Source organism: Ambystoma mexicanum, chromosome 13, assembly GCF_040938575.1.
Source record: "Ambystoma mexicanum isolate Mex_15411 chromosome 13, UKY_AmexF1_1, whole genome shotgun sequence".
NCBI lineage: Eukaryota > Metazoa > Chordata > Amphibia > Caudata > Ambystomatidae > Ambystoma > Ambystoma mexicanum.
In genome coordinates, this window is record NC_090938.1 from 644,612,303 (window position 1) to 644,630,695 (window position 18,393).

At 50.3% G+C, this 18,393-nt stretch overlaps 1 protein-coding gene and 1 long non-coding RNA gene across 2 annotated transcripts in view; one reads left to right on the forward strand and one right to left on the reverse strand.

Moving 5' to 3' along the window:
• Positions 1 to 16,921, reverse strand: part of LOC138521640 (uncharacterized) — a 130,782-nt gene extending 113,861 nt beyond the window's left edge. Inside the window, exon 1 of the long non-coding RNA XR_011283086.1 lies at positions 16,704 to 16,921. This is a non-coding gene — a long non-coding RNA (uncharacterized lncRNA). The remainder of the gene's footprint in view (positions 1 to 16,703) is intronic.
• Positions 13,733 to 18,393, forward strand: HOXB9 (homeobox B9). Its single transcript, XM_069634610.1, has 2 exons — positions 13,733 to 14,505; positions 17,361 to 18,393. The coding sequence occupies exons 1-2, from the start codon at positions 13,992 to 13,994 to the stop codon at positions 17,594 to 17,596; spliced, it is 750 nt and encodes a 249-aa protein (XP_069490711.1). The 5' UTR covers positions 13,733 to 13,991; the 3' UTR covers positions 17,597 to 18,393.

Genomic DNA, 18,393 nt, shown 5'->3' on the forward strand with positions numbered 1-18,393 from the left:
GTTTGCGGGCATCGTGTGCCTGATTTGTGTCTAGTTTGGATCACATTGGGGTAATTTGCAATCAGATGGCGCGTTTCTTCCTCGTCTCCAGCTTGCATGGGGGGCGGGCGAGGGCGTCCTCTGGGTTTATATCAGAACGTCTAATTGAGAACGCGCGGCATTACTCTGCCTCCTGCCACGAACCTCCCCAGCGTGACGCCCCGCGGCGCTAGGCGGGGAATGGGGGGCTCGGCTTCGGCGCCATTACCCAAAAGCACACGTCCCGGTAAACGTCGCGTTTATGGCTGGAACTACCGGAGTTCGGAAAGGCGTTTAGTGGATGTTTCGCTTCTGCCGGGCTGCTTTTTACTGCCTATCATGTACTTGTAAAATTTTACAGAAATGCAATATTTAAAGAACACATTATGGAAGCGATCGAGCAAACAGCACATGTAACAAACCTACAGCTGTTCTGTAAGACACGATTCGTTTCCGGCACCGAGAATGGACGTGCGAGGTTAAACATTAAGCGAATTGTATTTCGAATATTCGGCCAGTCCGTAGGGTCGATGGTGTGCTAAGGTGAGGAACCCGCATACAAACGGGTTTGAAATGGCAAAAAATGGGGCCACCTAACTTTTATTAAACTCAGCTCCGTTCTCACGCCTGCATCCGCGGCGGACATCTTCGGCTGTAAAGCCTCCATCCATGGCCTTAATATGCTGCGCTTCCGCGCCGTTCAGCACCCTCGTTTTATTCGGACAATGTGAGTGAGGGTCGCGTTATCGCCTGGGTCGCATCCCAGAGGCTGCAATAGCAGAGGTGGCACGGGGCCCATTCCTGTGCTGGTTCTGCCGGGCCCCGCTGCCTGGCATCAGATTCAGCAAGGGAATCGGAAATACGCGTGTTATTAGCTGTACGGCGTCCGTGTGATCCTTCTTAACCTTTATACGAACGCCCTGAATCATGCAATTATTGGCGTGTAAAGTGGGGAGTTGCGTGCCATTCTGCCCGCAAATCCCTGTTTGACGAATGGAGATTTGCGGGCAGAAAGCATGCAAATCCCCGTTTTACACGCAAATAATCCCGTGGATCGGGGCGGGGGGGGGGAGGGCGGGCGTGCGTGCGTGTGTGCACAACACGCTACATGTGTGCTTTACTAAACAGCATACCGTGGCCTATTGCAGGCAAGGTGACATTTGCGGCTATTTCGAGTCACCGTCCAGCTACCCTGGTTTAAACGGCGGTGCATGTTTGGGTCTGGGTATTCGGACTTTGGCAGGGAAGTTGGGGGGCTGGGGGTGTTTGCCAGTGCACGCCCTTCCGCCCCCCAGAATCGGGCGTTTCACGCGCAACGGAGACGAGGGCGCTCATGCGTTATTGCCCTGCAGCTGCTCACGCACGTGTGCAGAGCAGAGGCGCTGGGTCTTTGCGTGTATAAGGGGGCAAACTTGAATTCCAGGGGGGCCGTGGCTTCGTTATATTAACATGATACGCAAGAGCCCAAGCGAGATGGCTGGACCTTACTGGAAAGAAGAGGCCAACGCACAGCGCCGGGGCTGCGTGGGTGGAATGGGCGCGCTATACAGTGGGACCTTGCCGCCCGTTTCCAAGTCGCACCCGGGCCAATCGTCCGCTGTGCTTAGGTCAGTGATGGGCATGCATAGTTGGTACATGACCAGAGCCCCTGTAACCACACCCGCCTCCCCTGAAGCCCTCTCTCTTTACCTCCGTTTATTGGTTATTTCCCGAGCCACACACACCGCTCCGCACGGTCTCTACGCTTGGGTGGCATCTAAACTTCCATGCGTTCCAGCCTGCCCTGCCACGATGCCAGGAGCAGCTCATCGATATATGTGCCCGGCTGGCACCCTGTGCTGTTGGGAGATCAGAAATAACTCCCGGGCTGGCAAGTGCACACGAGCCGCATTGAGCGAGGGCGAGGGTACTTCACCCACGGGGCACATGCACGACTCTGTTGCCAAGCCCCTGCCATGTTAACAAGCGGGTCTAGGCCGTGGTGTGGGGCTAAGACGCTCCCCGTTTTAAGAGGCCCCATTGCTTCCTTGGGGCATCGAGCGTGGTGTGGGGGCTACTGTGCTCAAGCAATGGAAGCCCAAGCTCTCTGGCACTTGGAGGGAAGTGGAACATGCCTAGGGGTGACGCCCCCACCTTCAGTGTCCCGTTCATGCCACGGGGCTGACTTGAGACGAGGTGAGTCGCCGCTGTGCTGGTACACGTCGGGGCAGCTCGACCCAGTCTGCAATTACAGGGAAGGCTCTGATCCCCTGATTTTCGAAAAAAATGTTTTGCAGATGTTTTCTTATAATCCAAATGCTCGATTTTCGAACCCCCGCAGAGCGCAAACTGCTGGACGAATGTTCGCTACATTCGTTTTGAAAGCTCGAGGGAGTGCAGGAACTCGTTCCTTCCTTGCTTTTGCTGAAATCCACGTCTCGGAACCAAACTGTTAATCTCCTTTGGTGCTATTCAGGAGCACTGAGAACCCCATAATTTACATCGGAATGTTTTTTAAAATAACTTCATGAAGTTTGTAAATTAAAACATGCTTAAAAAATACACGAAGGGCTGGGGCAAGACTATGTTTGCCCCGGGAAGGATCTAGACGAGGCCGCGAACATGATTCTTGAAGTTTGCTGGTTATAGGCAGCCTAGAAAATATTTGTCAGCAATCTTTCCTAAAACTTTGCAAAGTTTTTCTAACTTCATGTTACTAAACACATGTTCCAGTATTGAGAATAAAAAAGTCTGCCCTTTAAGTAAACCAATATGATTAAGGTGGCACACATGGTGTCAGGGAATTTAGTGCCCAGAGCCCTTGGCGTGGTGCGCTGTTGGCATGGGCTAGATTGCAGAAGGCATTCTCTGCACACATGAGTCTGGGGTTATGTGCTGGGCAGCCTTTCGGGTTTGCACAAAGTTTGATAACTGGTCTGTGCGACGCTAACACGAGCGCCACTGGCCGCTGCGCTCGATTCCCATGAAGGCATTGCGAGTGCACGAGCGGGGATGCCAAAGCTAGCTGGCAGGCACGCTCGGAATTCTGGGATTGTTTAGAGCCTCATATGGCTTTTTCTAAACTGCTAATTTAAAAATAAAATAAATAAAAATGTTTACAAATATGTTTAGGTATATATTTGGGGATTCCTAAAACATATCGCGTTTTCGTACTCTTTAATTGAATAGTTCGATATGAACTGTATCGCAATGACGCATCTTTGTTCCATTGCATGTTACAAAGTGTTGTATTGTTTAGCAGATATTGTTCAGGAACACACCATTGCCAGTATGGGTCAGGCGGGCACCGTCTTTACAATATGGAAGTGCCATGAGCTATTGGATGAGCGCATTGAAATCCAACCCATTCAAAGGTCAACGGCAAACCCAGAGTCCACTTAGTTCCCATTTCTTGATTACTTTTCAATTTTAAGACAAAAACTCTTCAAATGTAGGCAAACGCTGGAATTGGTTGGGAGTTTTTTGAGATTTGGTGTAAAAACCACTGGCGTAATTTTAGAGGGGGGCATGGGTGTTTGTCCCCCCCAACTTTTGTGAAACCCCTTTTTGTCCCATTCATTTGGCAGGGGCCCCTTTCATTTGGATGTCATGCCAGCCCCCCCACCCAACCCCATCATTTTCAGCAAAGTTACTCCACTGGTAAAAACGTACATACAATTGTGGTTTCAGTTTTGTTTAGCACAACAACCAAATCCCAGAAATGTGGTCATTGTTGTGTAGCTTGTGAACACAGTCATCACATTGCGATGTTCACATTGCGTTGACAACACTGGTGGCATCATTTATAATATCACATGAAAGAACTACAGTAGATATGGAATAACAAAGCCCTTAAAATTCGAAGAAAAATACTGACTTAAGAGACAGTTAAACTGAAAGAGTTCAGATCAACAAAACCTTGTTATTCCATTAAAAATATTTGAAGCGACATTAAGGCTCTGGTTTAAGGTAACAGTTTAGGTGAAACACTTCATCACAACAAAAACCCTTAAAATTCACTGAACACGCGTTTGTTAGTTTGAAGTGAAGGTTCTGGTTCTACTCGACAAAACCCTACACTTTCAGCCGCAGCTGAAAGCTATACCACCTTACCGCCAAGCTGCCATTTGCACAGCTCACAAGCACACTGATGACATCACAGATGACCATGTTGGACTGTTTGAACCTGAACTGATTTGGATTCATTAGTGCGGTCAGAGAACTGTTGAATGTTAATGTCAGGAGCTGACAAGTCTCCGTGGTTAAGTAAGTTTAGCATGACCCTAGTTCATCACAGATCACATTGCAAAACTCTTCATTCTAAACATTCTTGATAATCACTTTTGAGAAATACTTTAAAAGAAAAAAACTCATACATTTTCAAAAGAATATTTAATTATTGATAATTAAGTTATGATTGCATTATTCTGTTGTGAAAAGTGTGCCTTGAAAACGAATCTAAAGGCAAGAAGCACTGTTGGCAGGTTGCTTTTTCTGCGCCACCGGTAATGGCGTTTTCTAGTGTTTCAAGACTGCCCAGGTGTGTTTTTTTGTGAGGGAGCAGTGGTTGCCGATCCAGGTTGAGTGAACTGCTGTAGATCAGCAGGCATCGATCAAACCATTTAGAGAAAATGTGACGCAAGATGTGAGTTATATTTACTGAACATCTTAAAAGCCTGTCTGGAACCTAATAGGACAATCACTTCAAGTAGACCGTTCTCTCTCTCTCTCTCTCTCTCTCTCTCTCTCTCTCTCTCTCTCTCTCTCTCTCTCTCTCTCTCTCTCTCTTCGTGTTCATTAAATGACGTGCATTATAACAACGCGTGGTTTCGTTCCCGTTTGGACTTACAAAGGAAAGGAGAGTAAATAAAAAACTAAAACAATGTATTGTATGTATATATATATATACACCCTTCACACACACCCCAAGAAAGATATGGAGGGTTTTAAAAGGCATGAAAAAAAAAATCACCTGAAATGTTGAAGTAAGTTAGTCCATTTGAGCCAAGTCACACATTCCACAACACCACCTAGTAGCCATCACTGGAAGTTCATCTCCAGTTCCTAGCCACGTCAGCAAGACATTGTGGGTATGCAAATTAGCGACAAAGCAAACATCTTACTCTGGAAAATTGTCTTTGTTGTAATGAGCAGTGCTACTTTATACATAGCTTAATCAACCCAAGACAGGCTTTTTGCAAGGCAGTCAGGCAAACCGCATACCTGCTTTCACCCTTATTAGGGATCATCAGTGCAGTACAGGCCTGACAGCCTTGTGGTAGGAGCAGAGCATTGGGCCAATTGTACAATGCATCAAGAACGTTATAATTTTATATGAGACCTGGCTGCTAGTAACAGGGAGAGCAGTACACTGCAAAGCCTGTAGTCTGACCAAAGAGCGCCACCTGGTGGGTATGTACAGAATACACTTTACAGCTCCACTGGACTCCAGGATTTCCTGAAAGTGTGCTGTGCTTCTTGGTTCTAAACTGTGCTCTGCGTTTGGAAATGCTAGGCTGCAGATAAACTACAGAAGGATATGGGAATCGGAATCGTGCTGTGGCTATGAAACTATTAGTGTAACTTGGAGCTACTTCTCACAGAGAAATGATGCCATATTGTTTCAGCGCTATTTTTTGCCCCAGGTGTTGGTTTAATTTTTTCCTGCAGTGGAATGTTTCCGCGGCTGTAGTCAGAAGTGGCGCCGGGCTTTGAGCATAGTACCCAGCAGTTTTTATATGAAAAAGAAACCGTTACGTAATGGTTTCGTTTTTAAATAAAAGTGTAGGAAGAAGTTGAAACGTGCACGGAACGTTCCCCTAAACAGCAGGCGCATGTGTTTGGGGGTTTGTATTATGCGTGGGAGGGAGCGTGGCAATGGGGTGTGTGGGGTGCAGGGGTCGGCCAGTAGGGAACATAGTTCCACTGCTTTCTGTACACTTTGACCACTGCCTGTAGTGTTGCCTTGTCCATCAGTGAGGGCGCCATCCTGGCTACACATGGCAGAGGTACTGATATCTGTTCATAAACAGAAACAAGTATTCAAACATGTCGAGCATACACAGTAGCTTTAGATTATACATGCAGAAGCAGTAGAGGGGCAGAAGTGCTCCGAGGTAGGGGTGCCTACCAATCGCAGGGTCCGCGAGGGATACCTGGCTCTGCGGCCCGGAAGCTGCGCCGATTCATGGCTGCGCTCGGGCCCCGCTGGCGCACCTCGCCTGATTTACAGGGCCCGAAGTTCACCCACAGGCTGGCTTTTATTGTATTTCCGGCGCGCCGGAGTTATATATGGCGGCAGAGTCTGGCTCTGAAAGTCTGCAGCACCGGAGCCTGCCGCGCTCGCCTCCCACTGCCCGGCTGCCGGGACCGCGGCGTCCGATGCGTTTCACGCCCCTCCTGGTTTCCAGCTCCATCTTTTACCGACTGTGGCGGCTCGGGAGCCAGGGTAAGCCGCCTGACTTGCCCCCCCCTCCCCATACTCCACCCCCTGTGTGATGGTCTTCCGCGGAGTGCGAGAGACACATTAAGAACGAGCCCGGCCTTTGGTTATTTTTGGATGCACCTGGCGAGGCGAGTCCGTGTCTCGCTTTTATTGTTCGTCCAGTCCATTAATCTGACCGCATCGATTTATCACCGTGACGCCATTATCGGCACCCGACCACCTGGATTTTAAGAGCAGTGCTCATTTCCCCGATTGACACTGAAAATGCTAATCTGACGCATCAAATCCACGCTTTTCCAAACACAGAGGTGGAGTTTATGTCAAGTTTACATTTCTAGTGGGGGCTGTGATTTTCAGTATAGTTCTTCGTTAAAACAAAAGTCGAGCATGTTTTGAATTGTACCACAACATGCGGGATGCCCCGTTCCACGGGGCAAATGATCGCACACGCGTGGCCTTTCGGACATGGAGCTGAGGGTTAACATGTTAATGTCTCCAGTGTAATCCAGATCCGATTGCTGATGATTTTTCTGTGGGATTTTGCGAGGATCGGTGTCTGACCCCTGTTTTCCTTCTTGCAGGCCTGGCGCTGCTGGGATGGAGGGGCACAAAATGGCGGCCTGCGCCGGTGCTGAGCGCGAGCTGGCCGTGCAGTAGGTAGTTGTATGCTGTTGGGCGTTATCTTAGGACAGGAGCATTCAACTACCTGCTGGACCGCCAGGCCAGTCCACGGCGGCGTCTGACTGCGCGGGATCCGGCCCGTCCCGGTGCTGGGAGCTGAAGCCCTGTCCTGGACGGAATCTGACGGCCGGGCCGTTCATGCCCAGGGGTCGAGTAAAATACCCACACACTCCCTCGCTTACAAATGATGCCTGTACTTAGATATCGAAACATGTGTGATAGAAATGCAGTGCGTGCTGCGTCCAGGGTTTCATTTGCCTGCCGTTTTTCAGTGGGGGTTTCATATCGAGAAACGCCTTTATAAACCAGGCCTACTTTGTTTTTATATAATATGAGTTTACGCATATTATATATATATATATATATATATATATATATATATGTATACACTTGTATATATTTGTATGTATGTTTATATTTAGTTATATATACAGATGATAAAAATGAGTGAGTGTACGTAACATGTATTTATATGTATATATATATATGATTTTTTTTAACGACAGCATTCGAAGGCATAGCTTTCCTGGCACTAGCCAGATACATGTGTATAGTGCGTTGGGTCATGTTGCAACGAACACAGGAAAAGTCGATGCGCGCTGTTTGGGGTCCGTTTCGACATGAACACAGAGAACTACTCACAGGGTAAATTCGATGGTTGTGGACAGACGCGATATTTGTTTGGTTAGTCCTGAGAATCTAAACTGATGCTTTTCCAAAGCGATGATCCATAGGGACCGCAAATATGCCCTGGCCCCCGATTCCAAGGCAGTCCCGGCGCCTTGTGCGTGGTTGCACAGCACACAACGAATGAAGTGAGGACCTGGCTACAGGGGGAGGGAAGCGCCGCGTTATTGTGGCGCTTCCTTTTAGCCCGGGCCGTCCGTTGTTTAGGAGGGTAGCAATTCAGTATGCATCATTTCTTGGTCAGTGTGTTGCGGGCACACCATGTGCTAACCCTTTTCGTGGTGAGTTCACTTTAAGAATGGACGAATGTATCTTGCGTTCAAATGTAACGTTTCTGTGGAGAATTTGCATGGCAATAACATGAAATCCTTGATCGGGAATAATCTCGTGCACAGTTATTATGTATGGCCCGGGGGCTTCGAGTTCGCTCGTAGTATTCCTGCATAGAATGTTTTCTGTTGCAAACGCAACACACTTACTTGCCACCCAACCCACAAGCCCACAATGAGGTAACATTAAGAAGAAAAAGGGCAAACTTCGGGCAAAGGTCTGATTTATGCATTAACAACTGCAGCCTATGGTGTGTATCATCTCGACGAACTGCTCCATACTCCTGGAGTGCACTTGTGCCATGCAGAACTGTGAAGACGTTATCTGGCCGTGCCGCGAGGAACACACGTGCTCCTACCGCCGGTGCAGGAACACCCAAAAGGCGCTTCCGCCTCCTGGATTGGATCCCCTTTCATTGTGTCCTGCACTAAATTGCTCCCCCTGAGCGAGAATCACCCCTTAGCCCAGAACACTTGTATTCCGCCTGCATTTGAATATATCTTGGACTCATGAAGGCTCGAGGAATTCGGCCTCGCGTGCCCAGCAAATTAATATGCATTTAAAATATATATTTACATTTATTTATATATATATATGTGTGTGTGAGAGAGAGCGAGAGACATAACGGTGCCCAAGGTGTGTGTGTGTGTACACACGTGCGTACACACATATAATAATAGAGAGGGGGGATTGGGCTCTCATTCTTACACACACACGCCCACCGCTGGCAGGATTTGATGCCTTTATAATGCGCAAACTGAGTGCCATTCACTGCATCTGGGCGCAGCGGATATTTGAATCAGCACCAGAGAGGCTTGGCCCAGTGCCCTGAGCCAGCCCATTACACCCCGTGGAGAGGATACACTGTGCGGCATACACCGTGCGGTTATACTTTACATTTCAAACTTTTATTTACTCTCCGAGCTCATTTTAGCATAAGGCTGGACTCCTCGTCTTGTTTCTTTATTTGCCAAAGGCCACTCACTTCATAAACCTGGCATACTGCTCGCCAAGTCTAAACAGGTAACGCGTATACCCCACTTTCCCCACACCCCAGAAGGTGGTCATTTGTGCGCATGGCAGAGTCGTTTTATAGGAGTGTAGAAGCATAATGCAAGTCTCCCCTATAGAGAGAGATCGGGGCGATGAGCCCCTTAATTCATCGTCCCTGGGCCACGGTGGTGCAGTCTTTCTTCTCTTTCCATTGTCTTTTGTTTTTCCATCCGCACTTGTGATGCGTCTGCAATGTATCTGTTATTTATGCTGGCTGTCCTTGGCTGTAACCTCCGGAGACCCAGGAGGTGTGTGGCAGGCCCTTCCTAACGCTGGGCCCCTTTCCTCTTGAGTGTGGTTCTCCTTGCACCTCCCCCCACCGCCCCAGACAGACATTGGATACACAGAGATGGAAGGACTCAGAGACACAAACACTCCCACTAGAGAGAAGCACAGGCACACACAACATAACACATCAACACGGGTGTAACCAAATTCACACAGTGGGGCAGTGTCCCACACACAACACAGCAAAGTGGCGAGCGCAGAAAACAACACACGCCCAAAAAAAGAAACACAAACAGCCAGAAAAACGGACACAAACCAAGAACGCCAATCGTACGTATGAACCTAGCATACGGGCACTTGAAAGTACACTCAAACGCTGGACACACAGAGACACAGCAGCGCACCGAACCATATCGGTCGTCAACACAAACATTGACTAAATACATAGAGATTGGTGGTTACATAACTGCCTATGTAGACAGACATGCCCACACACAAGTGCATGCGGAAAAAAACACAGACATGCAAGAAAAACACAGCGGACATCCTTCCACAAAATATACAGATACACGGATAGCCACTGAAATGTATGCACAGCAACCCCGAAAAATAAAAGCACGACCACGGACATATAGACGCAGATACACAGTCATTAGTGAAATACAAACACTACCATTCGCACATGCAGCCATATATAGAGGTGGCGCATACAGGCAATTCACAAAAGCGTTTTTCGATGGGAAATGTCTCTGGAAAAACGTGTAGTGAATCTGGCCATGGGAAGTAAGCCTAACACGAACACACCCCACACACACACCCGCGTCCCCCCCCCCGCCGCCCCCACCCCCCATTACCTAGCGGCAGATCGCTCTCATACCTTGTGTTTTTATTTGTGTTTGGCCCTTTATAGCTCATTGAAAGCAAAATATCCTCAGCAATTTAAAAATAAATAACAAAAAAAGATGTCCAGAAAGGTGTTCGGAATGGGGGTTACAGCCAGGACCCTAGTGGTGGCGTGGGGGTTACAGCTAGGACCTTAGAGTTCATGGGCCATGCAGTGCATACAGGCCAGACACGGAGGGAAGGGGGCGGCGTGTGGGTTACAGCCAGGACACTAGTGGCGGCATGGGGGTTACAGCCAGGACCCTAGTGGCGGCGTGGGGGTTACAGCCAGGACCCTAGTGGCAGCGTGGGGGTTACAGGCAGGACCCTAGTGGCGGTGTGGGGTTACAACCAGGACCCTAGTGGCAGCGTGGGGGTTACAGCCAGGGCCTTAATGTTCATGGCCATGCAGTGTATATAGGCCAGACTCGGAGGGAAGGGGGCGGCGTGTGGGTTACAGCCAGGACACTAGTGGCGGTGTGGGGGTTACAGCCAGGACCCTACTGGCGGCGTGGGGGTTACAACCAGGACCCTGGTGGCGGCGTGGGGGTTACAGCCAGGACCCTATTGTTCATGGGCCATGCAGTGCACACAGGCAAGACTCGGAGGGAAGGGGGCGGCGTGTGGGTTACAGCCAGGACACTAGTGGTGGAGTGGGGGTTACAGCCAGGACACTAATGGCGGCGTGGGGGTTACAACCAGGACCCTAGTGGCGGCGTGGGGGTTACTGCCAGGACCCTAGTGTTCATGGGCCATGCAGTGTAAATAGGCCAGACTCGGAGGGAAGGGGGCGGCGTGTGGGTTACAGCCAGGACACTAGTGGTGGAGTGGGGGTTACAGCCAGGACACTAGTGGCGGCGTGGGGGTTACAACCAGGACCCTAGTGGCGGCCTGGGGGTTACAGCCAGGACCCTAGTGTTCATGGGCCATGCAGCGCATACATACATGTCCTGGGAGGATAGCTCAGAGTCAATGTGCTTGTCCTTGGAAACAAGACCACACGAATCAACACAGGTTCAATCTCTGGGTCTGCGCTTACAAACCTCTGGGTATTAAGCGCGTTATAAATACGCAACTAAGCCATATTCCTGTAACAGCGCCTGATGCCCCCTGGCTGTGTGAGTGCTTTAAAAATGCAAATAAACAAAATAAATAAATAAAATACAGGCCAGACTCGGAGGAGGCCGATGGATCGGCCACTCTTCCCACGCCACGGCCGCCGTGCTCCGTGGAAAGTGCACTCAGGTGTTCGTCGCATGTGTCCGCAGCTCGTGAAGTACCATCCACGCTTCGGGACCCCAGCTCACACTCCGGGCGCAAGGGAGGGAGACTACAGGCAGCAGGGTTGGACTGGAAACCAAAAGTTGCCCTGGAAATAAAATGGCCCCAATTTACATATTTTCTGGAATCCCAACACTTTTCCTATGAGAAAAATGTGGAAATAAAATAGGTTACCAGACAAAAAAGGCCCAGTTTGCAGAGGCCTAGCGGGAAATCTCCAGAGTTCTCCATAGGCCAGTCCAGCCCTCACAGGCACATAGAAAAAGGGGGACAGCACCCCCGCGCTGGGTTCTGCCGTGGGGAGAAGGCCAGGGCCCCAAGTGGGTTTTTCGAGCCCTCCTTTCGGCCTTCAAAATACCATTTCAGCAGATGAAAACACCCTCAAGGTCTGCTCAGAGAACTGTTTTGGGGGTGCAATGAGAGTTGGGTCGACTCGTTCCAACGTATCCGGTTTTTTACAATACGTGATAAACTCCCCGATACAAACATTTACCTTTCTTTTAAAAACTCTCAGCGAGAAAGGTTTTTTTTTTTAATGTTGATAGGACGCAGTTTCTCTGGCTGTTGCACTTAGAAAGTAGGGAGCCGGGAGAATGTGGCCGTGCTTGTATTGTAAAAGCTCCGGGAACACACGGGGAGGGAGGAACACGCATTCGTGTGTCTGCTGCTCCTGGGCCGATACCGGAGTTGCTGGAGTTCAGCGTTTCCGCCCAACTCGTCAAGCTTAACATTAAATGGTTCGGAAAGGGAATGAATCAGAAGCGTTTTATAATGGTGCAATGCCATTAGGGAAAGGCCCTAAAGCGCTGTGAGGGGGAGCGCTGTGAGCGCAGCGCGCACGAGGCTACTATTCCCGGCAGATCGTAAGCGAATGCCCCTCGAACGGGAGGGGAGGCTGCATTTCAGAGGTCGCCGTCCATTCTCCACGAGGCTCGGTCTAGAAAGGGCATCTGCTCAATATGGGGGTGCAGCCAAGAATAATAACAGTGTGGTGCGCCCTGGAAACTTCCCGCGGTATAATCGTCGGCTAATGACATCGCAATCTAGTCAAAAACAGAATCAACGTGTTTTAAAGACAAATACGTACTGCGCGGAGTATGCCATTTAGGGCGCAATTTACCGCGTCTTTCATTGGGTTTTTTTTCCATTATAAAACGCTTCTGTGATTTTGGCTCATTATCTCATTCCACACCTGAAATATCTATAGCCTGGTTTATTTGAGCTGAATGTGTAATTTGCGTAATTTCATTATTTAAACAAAAACGAATATTGTGTATATTCTGGTATTGTCATATAACTGTAAATAGCCCCTCCCCCATTGATTTTTGTTCAGGGTCGTCCAATGTCGCTGGCACCTTGTGTACCGAAATGGGGCGCGCCGCATGCCCCCCACCCGCCTCCACACTCACGTAAGCCTGGCTTCTGCTGAACTTGCTGTTTCTCGTCAGAGGCCGAATGAAAACGTCTGCAGGAAGATGGAAACTAACCCGAATGTGGCGCAGGGATTTTTTTTTAAACTTTCGCTTCCACAGGCTGTAAATCGCAGCCTATAAAAATCAAAGAAACCTAATGTAAGTTTTATTAAAGTATTTAACCGTCACGAGCTCGGCGCTTTCGCGGGCGTTTGCGGGAGGGGAGTTATTCGATATGTTTACGAGGCTGTAAATCGAGGGCAGCTTCTGATTTGCACAGAGTGTAATTGACTATTTGGGAAACAGAAGTCAGGCCTGCACCCTCCTGCCCCCAACCACCGGTACTACATACACACATTAGCGCACGTGTGTGTGTGTGTGTACATGCATAGTCCCCTAAACTCTTGGTAAACGTGTAATCCCCAGAATAGAAATGGCAGCGCTCTTCTCTTTGTCCGTTTGTCTGGAGCCATAGACACACTTTTAGGATAGTTATTTTAGGGTAATGCTATATGGACTCTTTTTTGAAGTTGAATGTTGAGGTTTTTGAAATTTGGGGTCAAGGCCCCTCCCACTGCCCCCCCAGCACATGAAAGCTGGTGGGTGGGGCCTAGCAGCCAGGCCTCCCCCCAGGGCATTATCGGATCATAGAGGCACAGAGCGTGGGGTCTGGGGGAGCCCTGACTTTTTTTGTGCGTGTGCAGCCTCCGAGCCCAGGCGCTGCTCTGGCTGGAATGCAGGAGGGGGTGGGGGTGACAGCCTAGCGCAGCCCCTTCTGCGCCGGTGATTTACGCCTTCGCTGACGCTTTATCAGGCACTGGGAAAAAGTTTGACCAATCATTGTGCACGGAGCTCACAACACCGCAGCCCAACTGTACTTTTGTTAGCAGGGGGAAGTTGAGCCGGAGTCGGGCGAGCAGCAGCCCCCCTCGTCTCGGGCAGCCTCCATGGCGTCTCCTCTCTTCCCACCCAGCCGCGGTGTATGATGTCTGAGAATGGCTATTTCTGGAACTCTTAGCACTTACTATGTGGACTCGATCATAAGTCACGAGGCCGAGGACGCCCCGGCCGCCAAGTTCGCCTCGGGCCAGTATGGGGCCGGCAGGGCGCCTGGGCAGGTGGAGCCGCACCTGGACTTCCCTTCCTGCAGCTTCCAGCCCAAGCCTCCGGTCTTCAGCGCCTCGTGGAGCCCGCACCCCGGGGGAGCCCTGCCCGCCTCCGTCTACCACCCCTACCTGCAGCACCCCGGCGTCCAGGCGCCCGACAGCCGCTACTTGCGGAGCTGGCTGGAGCCCGTGGCCCGGCCCGAGCCCCCGGTGGCCGGCCAGACGTCGGCGGTCAAGGCGGAGCCGCTGCTGGGCCACCCCGGGGAGCTGCAGAAGCTGCCGGGAGCCCCGGACTACACTTTGGACACTTCTGCCGGGCCCGAGCGGGGCACCCCCAGGCCCAGCTACCAGGACAGTAAAGGCTGCGACGAGGGCAGCGAAGACAAAGGGGCCGCGGATCAAAGTAAGTTCTAGAAAGAGGAAGTCGCCGGGCGGCGGGGGCCACAGACGGCCGTCCCGGGAGCCGGGCGGCCACTTTAGGGGGTCCAGGGGAACAGCTCTGTCTGCCACCTGCAACCCCCCCCCCCGCCCCCCCCCCACGCCGCCATTCCCTACACATATACAGGGCTGTCATGGTGGGCGATCCATGAGCTATGGGTGAATCAGGAGGAGAGAAAAATAGGCGTGTGTGTGTCTAAAAGGACCGGGACAAAGGCCGAGTGCATGTGTACACGGGGAGGGAGCAGTGTCCCATCAATGGGCACGCTGCCCACGCGCGTGCGTGTACACACAACAGAGAGGAAGACGTGTTTGTAACAGAAATGAGGGGGTTTGCGCAACAGAAATACATGTGTGTGTGTGTAACAGAAATAAATATGTGTGTGTAACAGAAATACATGTGTGTGTTGGACAGAAAAAGGCGTGTGTGTGACAGAAATGAAGGCGTTTGTGCAACATAAATAAAGGTGTGTGGGTAACAGAAATGAAGGCGCGCGTGTGTGTAACAGTGACAGAAAAAAGGCGTGTGTGCAACAGAAATGAAGGCGTTTGTGCAACAGAAATGAAGGCGTTTGTGAAACAGAAATAAAGGCGTTTGTGCAACAGAAATGAAGGCGTTTGTGCAACAGAAATAAAGGCGTTTGTGCAACAGAAATGAAGGCGTTTGTGCAACATAAAGTCGTTTGTGCAACAGAAATGAAGGCGTTTGTGCAACAGAAATAAATGTGCGTGTGTAACAGAAATAAAGTTGTGTGTGTAACAGAAATAAAGTTGTGTGTGTAACAGAAATAAATGTGTGTGTTGGACAGAAAAAGGCGTGTGTGTGACAGAAATGAAGGCGTTTGTGAAACAGAAATAAAGTTGTTTAAGCAACAGAAATACGTGTGTGTAACAGAAATAAATGAAGGCGTTTGTGTAACAGAAATAAAGGCTTTTGTGCAACAGAAATGAAGGCGTTTGTGCAACATAAATAAAGTCGTTTGTGCAACAGAAATGAAGGCGTTTGTGCAACAGAAATAAATGGGCGTTTGTGCAACAGAAATAAATCTAACACCTGTGCAACAGAAATAAAGGCGTGTGTGCAACAGAAACGAGGGCGCGCGTGTATGCGCGCACCTGTATTCATGTATGTCCATACAGGGGATAGGGCTACGCATAAACGAAGCTGCGTGAAATGCCAGTTTGATGGATACGCACATACGGGACATGTGATAAACAGCCGCCCCACCCCAGCGAGGCTCCTTAGCAATCTACCTGTAAGCTAGGGGGTAGTATGCATTGTGTGGAGTGCAGATGCTTCTGTGGCGTGTTACCACCCTTACCCTATCTCCGCCCCCTTGCCCGGTGCAGCTGCACAGTGCTGGCTCGGTGTCCACTGCGAGTAACTGCACGCTGGCCCCCGGCAGATGTGAAGGGGGGAAGGACCCCACTCACATAACAGCCTTCCGTGCAAAACTGTTAACTTGAAAAACAAAATTGCGTATGATTGCATTCTGTAAAAACGGCCAACTAATGATCGGAACGCACATATGCACGGGCTGCGTGGCCCTGGGGCCGGGAACGTACCGCACATAAGAGCACCCACAGCACTTACCTCACGCACGCACTTACACGCACACACACACACTCCCCGTGGGGTGTCACACAGACAGAGCTGGCTGGGTTAGCTGGGCGACATCCAGTGCAAACCGCACCACGAAGTGAAGGGCTCGCCTCTAGGCCACTGCACGCACCTTGTGAGTGTGGGCGAGCCACATGAATGGGCCTGTTCACTGCGGGCTCCCAAGAGTTGTGGTTTCGGCGTGTGTTGTGCTTGCCACAGTAGCATAGTATTTTCCTCTTTGGAGGGGCGGGGTGCTAGTTCCCACAGGCCAGGGAAGAGGAGCAAGGAGTCGAGCAGTAAAGAATCCATGCTATCTAGGCCAGGCGCGCTGTAATAAAAAGCGCGCAGCGCAACAATTTATGGGGGGTTCCGAGATATCAACAGACAGATCTGTTATAAGGAAGAAAACCTCCATTCGTATTACGCCTATCAATTATTAACGCTCCCTCTCCTGCGTTTAATATTTCATTTGGCGGAGTCTGGTAGCCTGCCATCGGCAGCGCGGCCAACCCTTGCTCACACAGGAAAATGAAGAACGCCGCATTGGAAAGATCACTCACTTCATGTGTGTAAAGAAGAGGTTCTGGGGGAGCCGGCGAGCCTCCAGAGGTCTGCGGGCCTGGGCGCTCCTGCGCTGCGCAGGCCCTTGCGCGCATCTGCGTGGCGCCCGCGGCCGGGCTTGTCACAGGGCCACTGCTTCGAGATACAGCCCGGCAGCAATTTCGATCGCTCCCGAAACCCCAGCTCGCCAAAAGCACAATGTGCTGCACGTGTAATCCAAGACCGTCTGGGTCCTAAAATACGCGTCCCAATCAACGATCGCCCTTTTTATTTTTAGGCGCAATGAGCAAGAAAGGATAAAACCCAATTATGGGCCTGGTTTATTATGTGTTTATGAGTTAAGGCACATTTAAGGACCCGAGAGGCGAGCGTGCCCTCACTGTATATTAAAAGCGGCAGTAACCCTGTCGGGAAAATGTATGGGCAATTCCTGCAAACCCCATAGATACGCCAAGCCGCGCTCAGGCTGCGCCGCGAGTCTGCTCGGCCGTGGCAGAAATATCGCGACCGATTATAACGGTACCAAGTCATCGACGACATCGAGCATTGTCTGGAGGGCTTGTGTGCATGTGCTGCTTCCCTGGGGGGTTCGTGGGGCGCTGGGGGTGGGAGTGGCGCCTGATACTCACGCTGCTTCTCTCTCCCTTGCCTTGCAGTCAACCCGGCGGCCAACTGGATGCACGCCCGCTCCTCCCGCAAGAAGAGGTGCCCCTACACCAAGTACCAGACCCTGGAGCTGGAGAAAGAGTTCCTCTTCAACATGTACCTGACCCGGGACCGCAGGCACGAGGTGGCCCGGCTGCTCAACCTGAGCGAGCGGCAGGTCAAGATCTGGTTCCAGAACCGACGCATGAAAATGAAGAAGATGAACAAGGAGCAGGGCAAGGAGTAGGGCAAACAGACTGACGCCGCAATTCATCAACCTGCATGCCAGCTCAGACCTTTAATCTCCCCTTTGCCAGTTGATATGGTTTGAGAAACATGCTATTGTCGTTGTTTATATAATGTACAGGCTTTTGTAGGTTTTGCCTCCTTTTTTCCAGCAGGTTGGTGCGTTGATGAAGACGCTCTAAACTGCGAGTCCCAAACGAGAGGCTCTATTCTGGCCGAGTCCTCGTCTTCAAAGCTGTGAAAAGGGACACGCCTGTTCTGTGCGAAAGAACTCGAGCGCTCCCAGAACTGCACGACGAAATCGTGCTCTTTTCCATTCCCAAGGCCACCACAACTCCAGACTCTTTTTGAACGTTTGTAAATGAGACTCTTTAAGTAACTAAAAATCGCACAATTAACTTTTTCTACTGCCCCCCGCGACCTCTCCGGATGCTGGGGCTATAGGGACGTTGAAACGGAGCACGCAGGTCGCTTTTTCTATTGAAAACAACGTGTTCGTGGAAGTGATTGAAGAAGTGAACTTTTCCTATACGTGTTAGACTATTTATAATTTATTGTGAAATGACTTGTTGCTAAACTCTAGTATGTTCCGCGCAGCTGTCATGTGCCAAGTCACGAGTGTTTGTCCGTTTTCTTTGTCTATGGTTTCCGCAGAGAAAGGTATACTTGAATGACCCCGTGACCTGTTAGACGCGAGTTATTCTCATGCGCTGCATTTTGAACTTTGTTTACATTTTTTAATGAAACTACATTACACGATGTTGTGGTTATTTTCACATTAAAGTGAGTATTGTTATG

Coding starts and splice junctions, on each gene's coding strand:
- HOXB9 (XM_069634610.1), top strand. CDS start 13,992: ATGGCTATTTCTGGAACTCTTAGCACTTACTATGTGGACTCGATCATA. Junction 14,506..17,360: donor CAAAGGGGCCGCGGATCAAA/GTAAGTTCTAGA, acceptor CTTGCCTTGCAG/TCAACCCGGCGGCCAACTGG.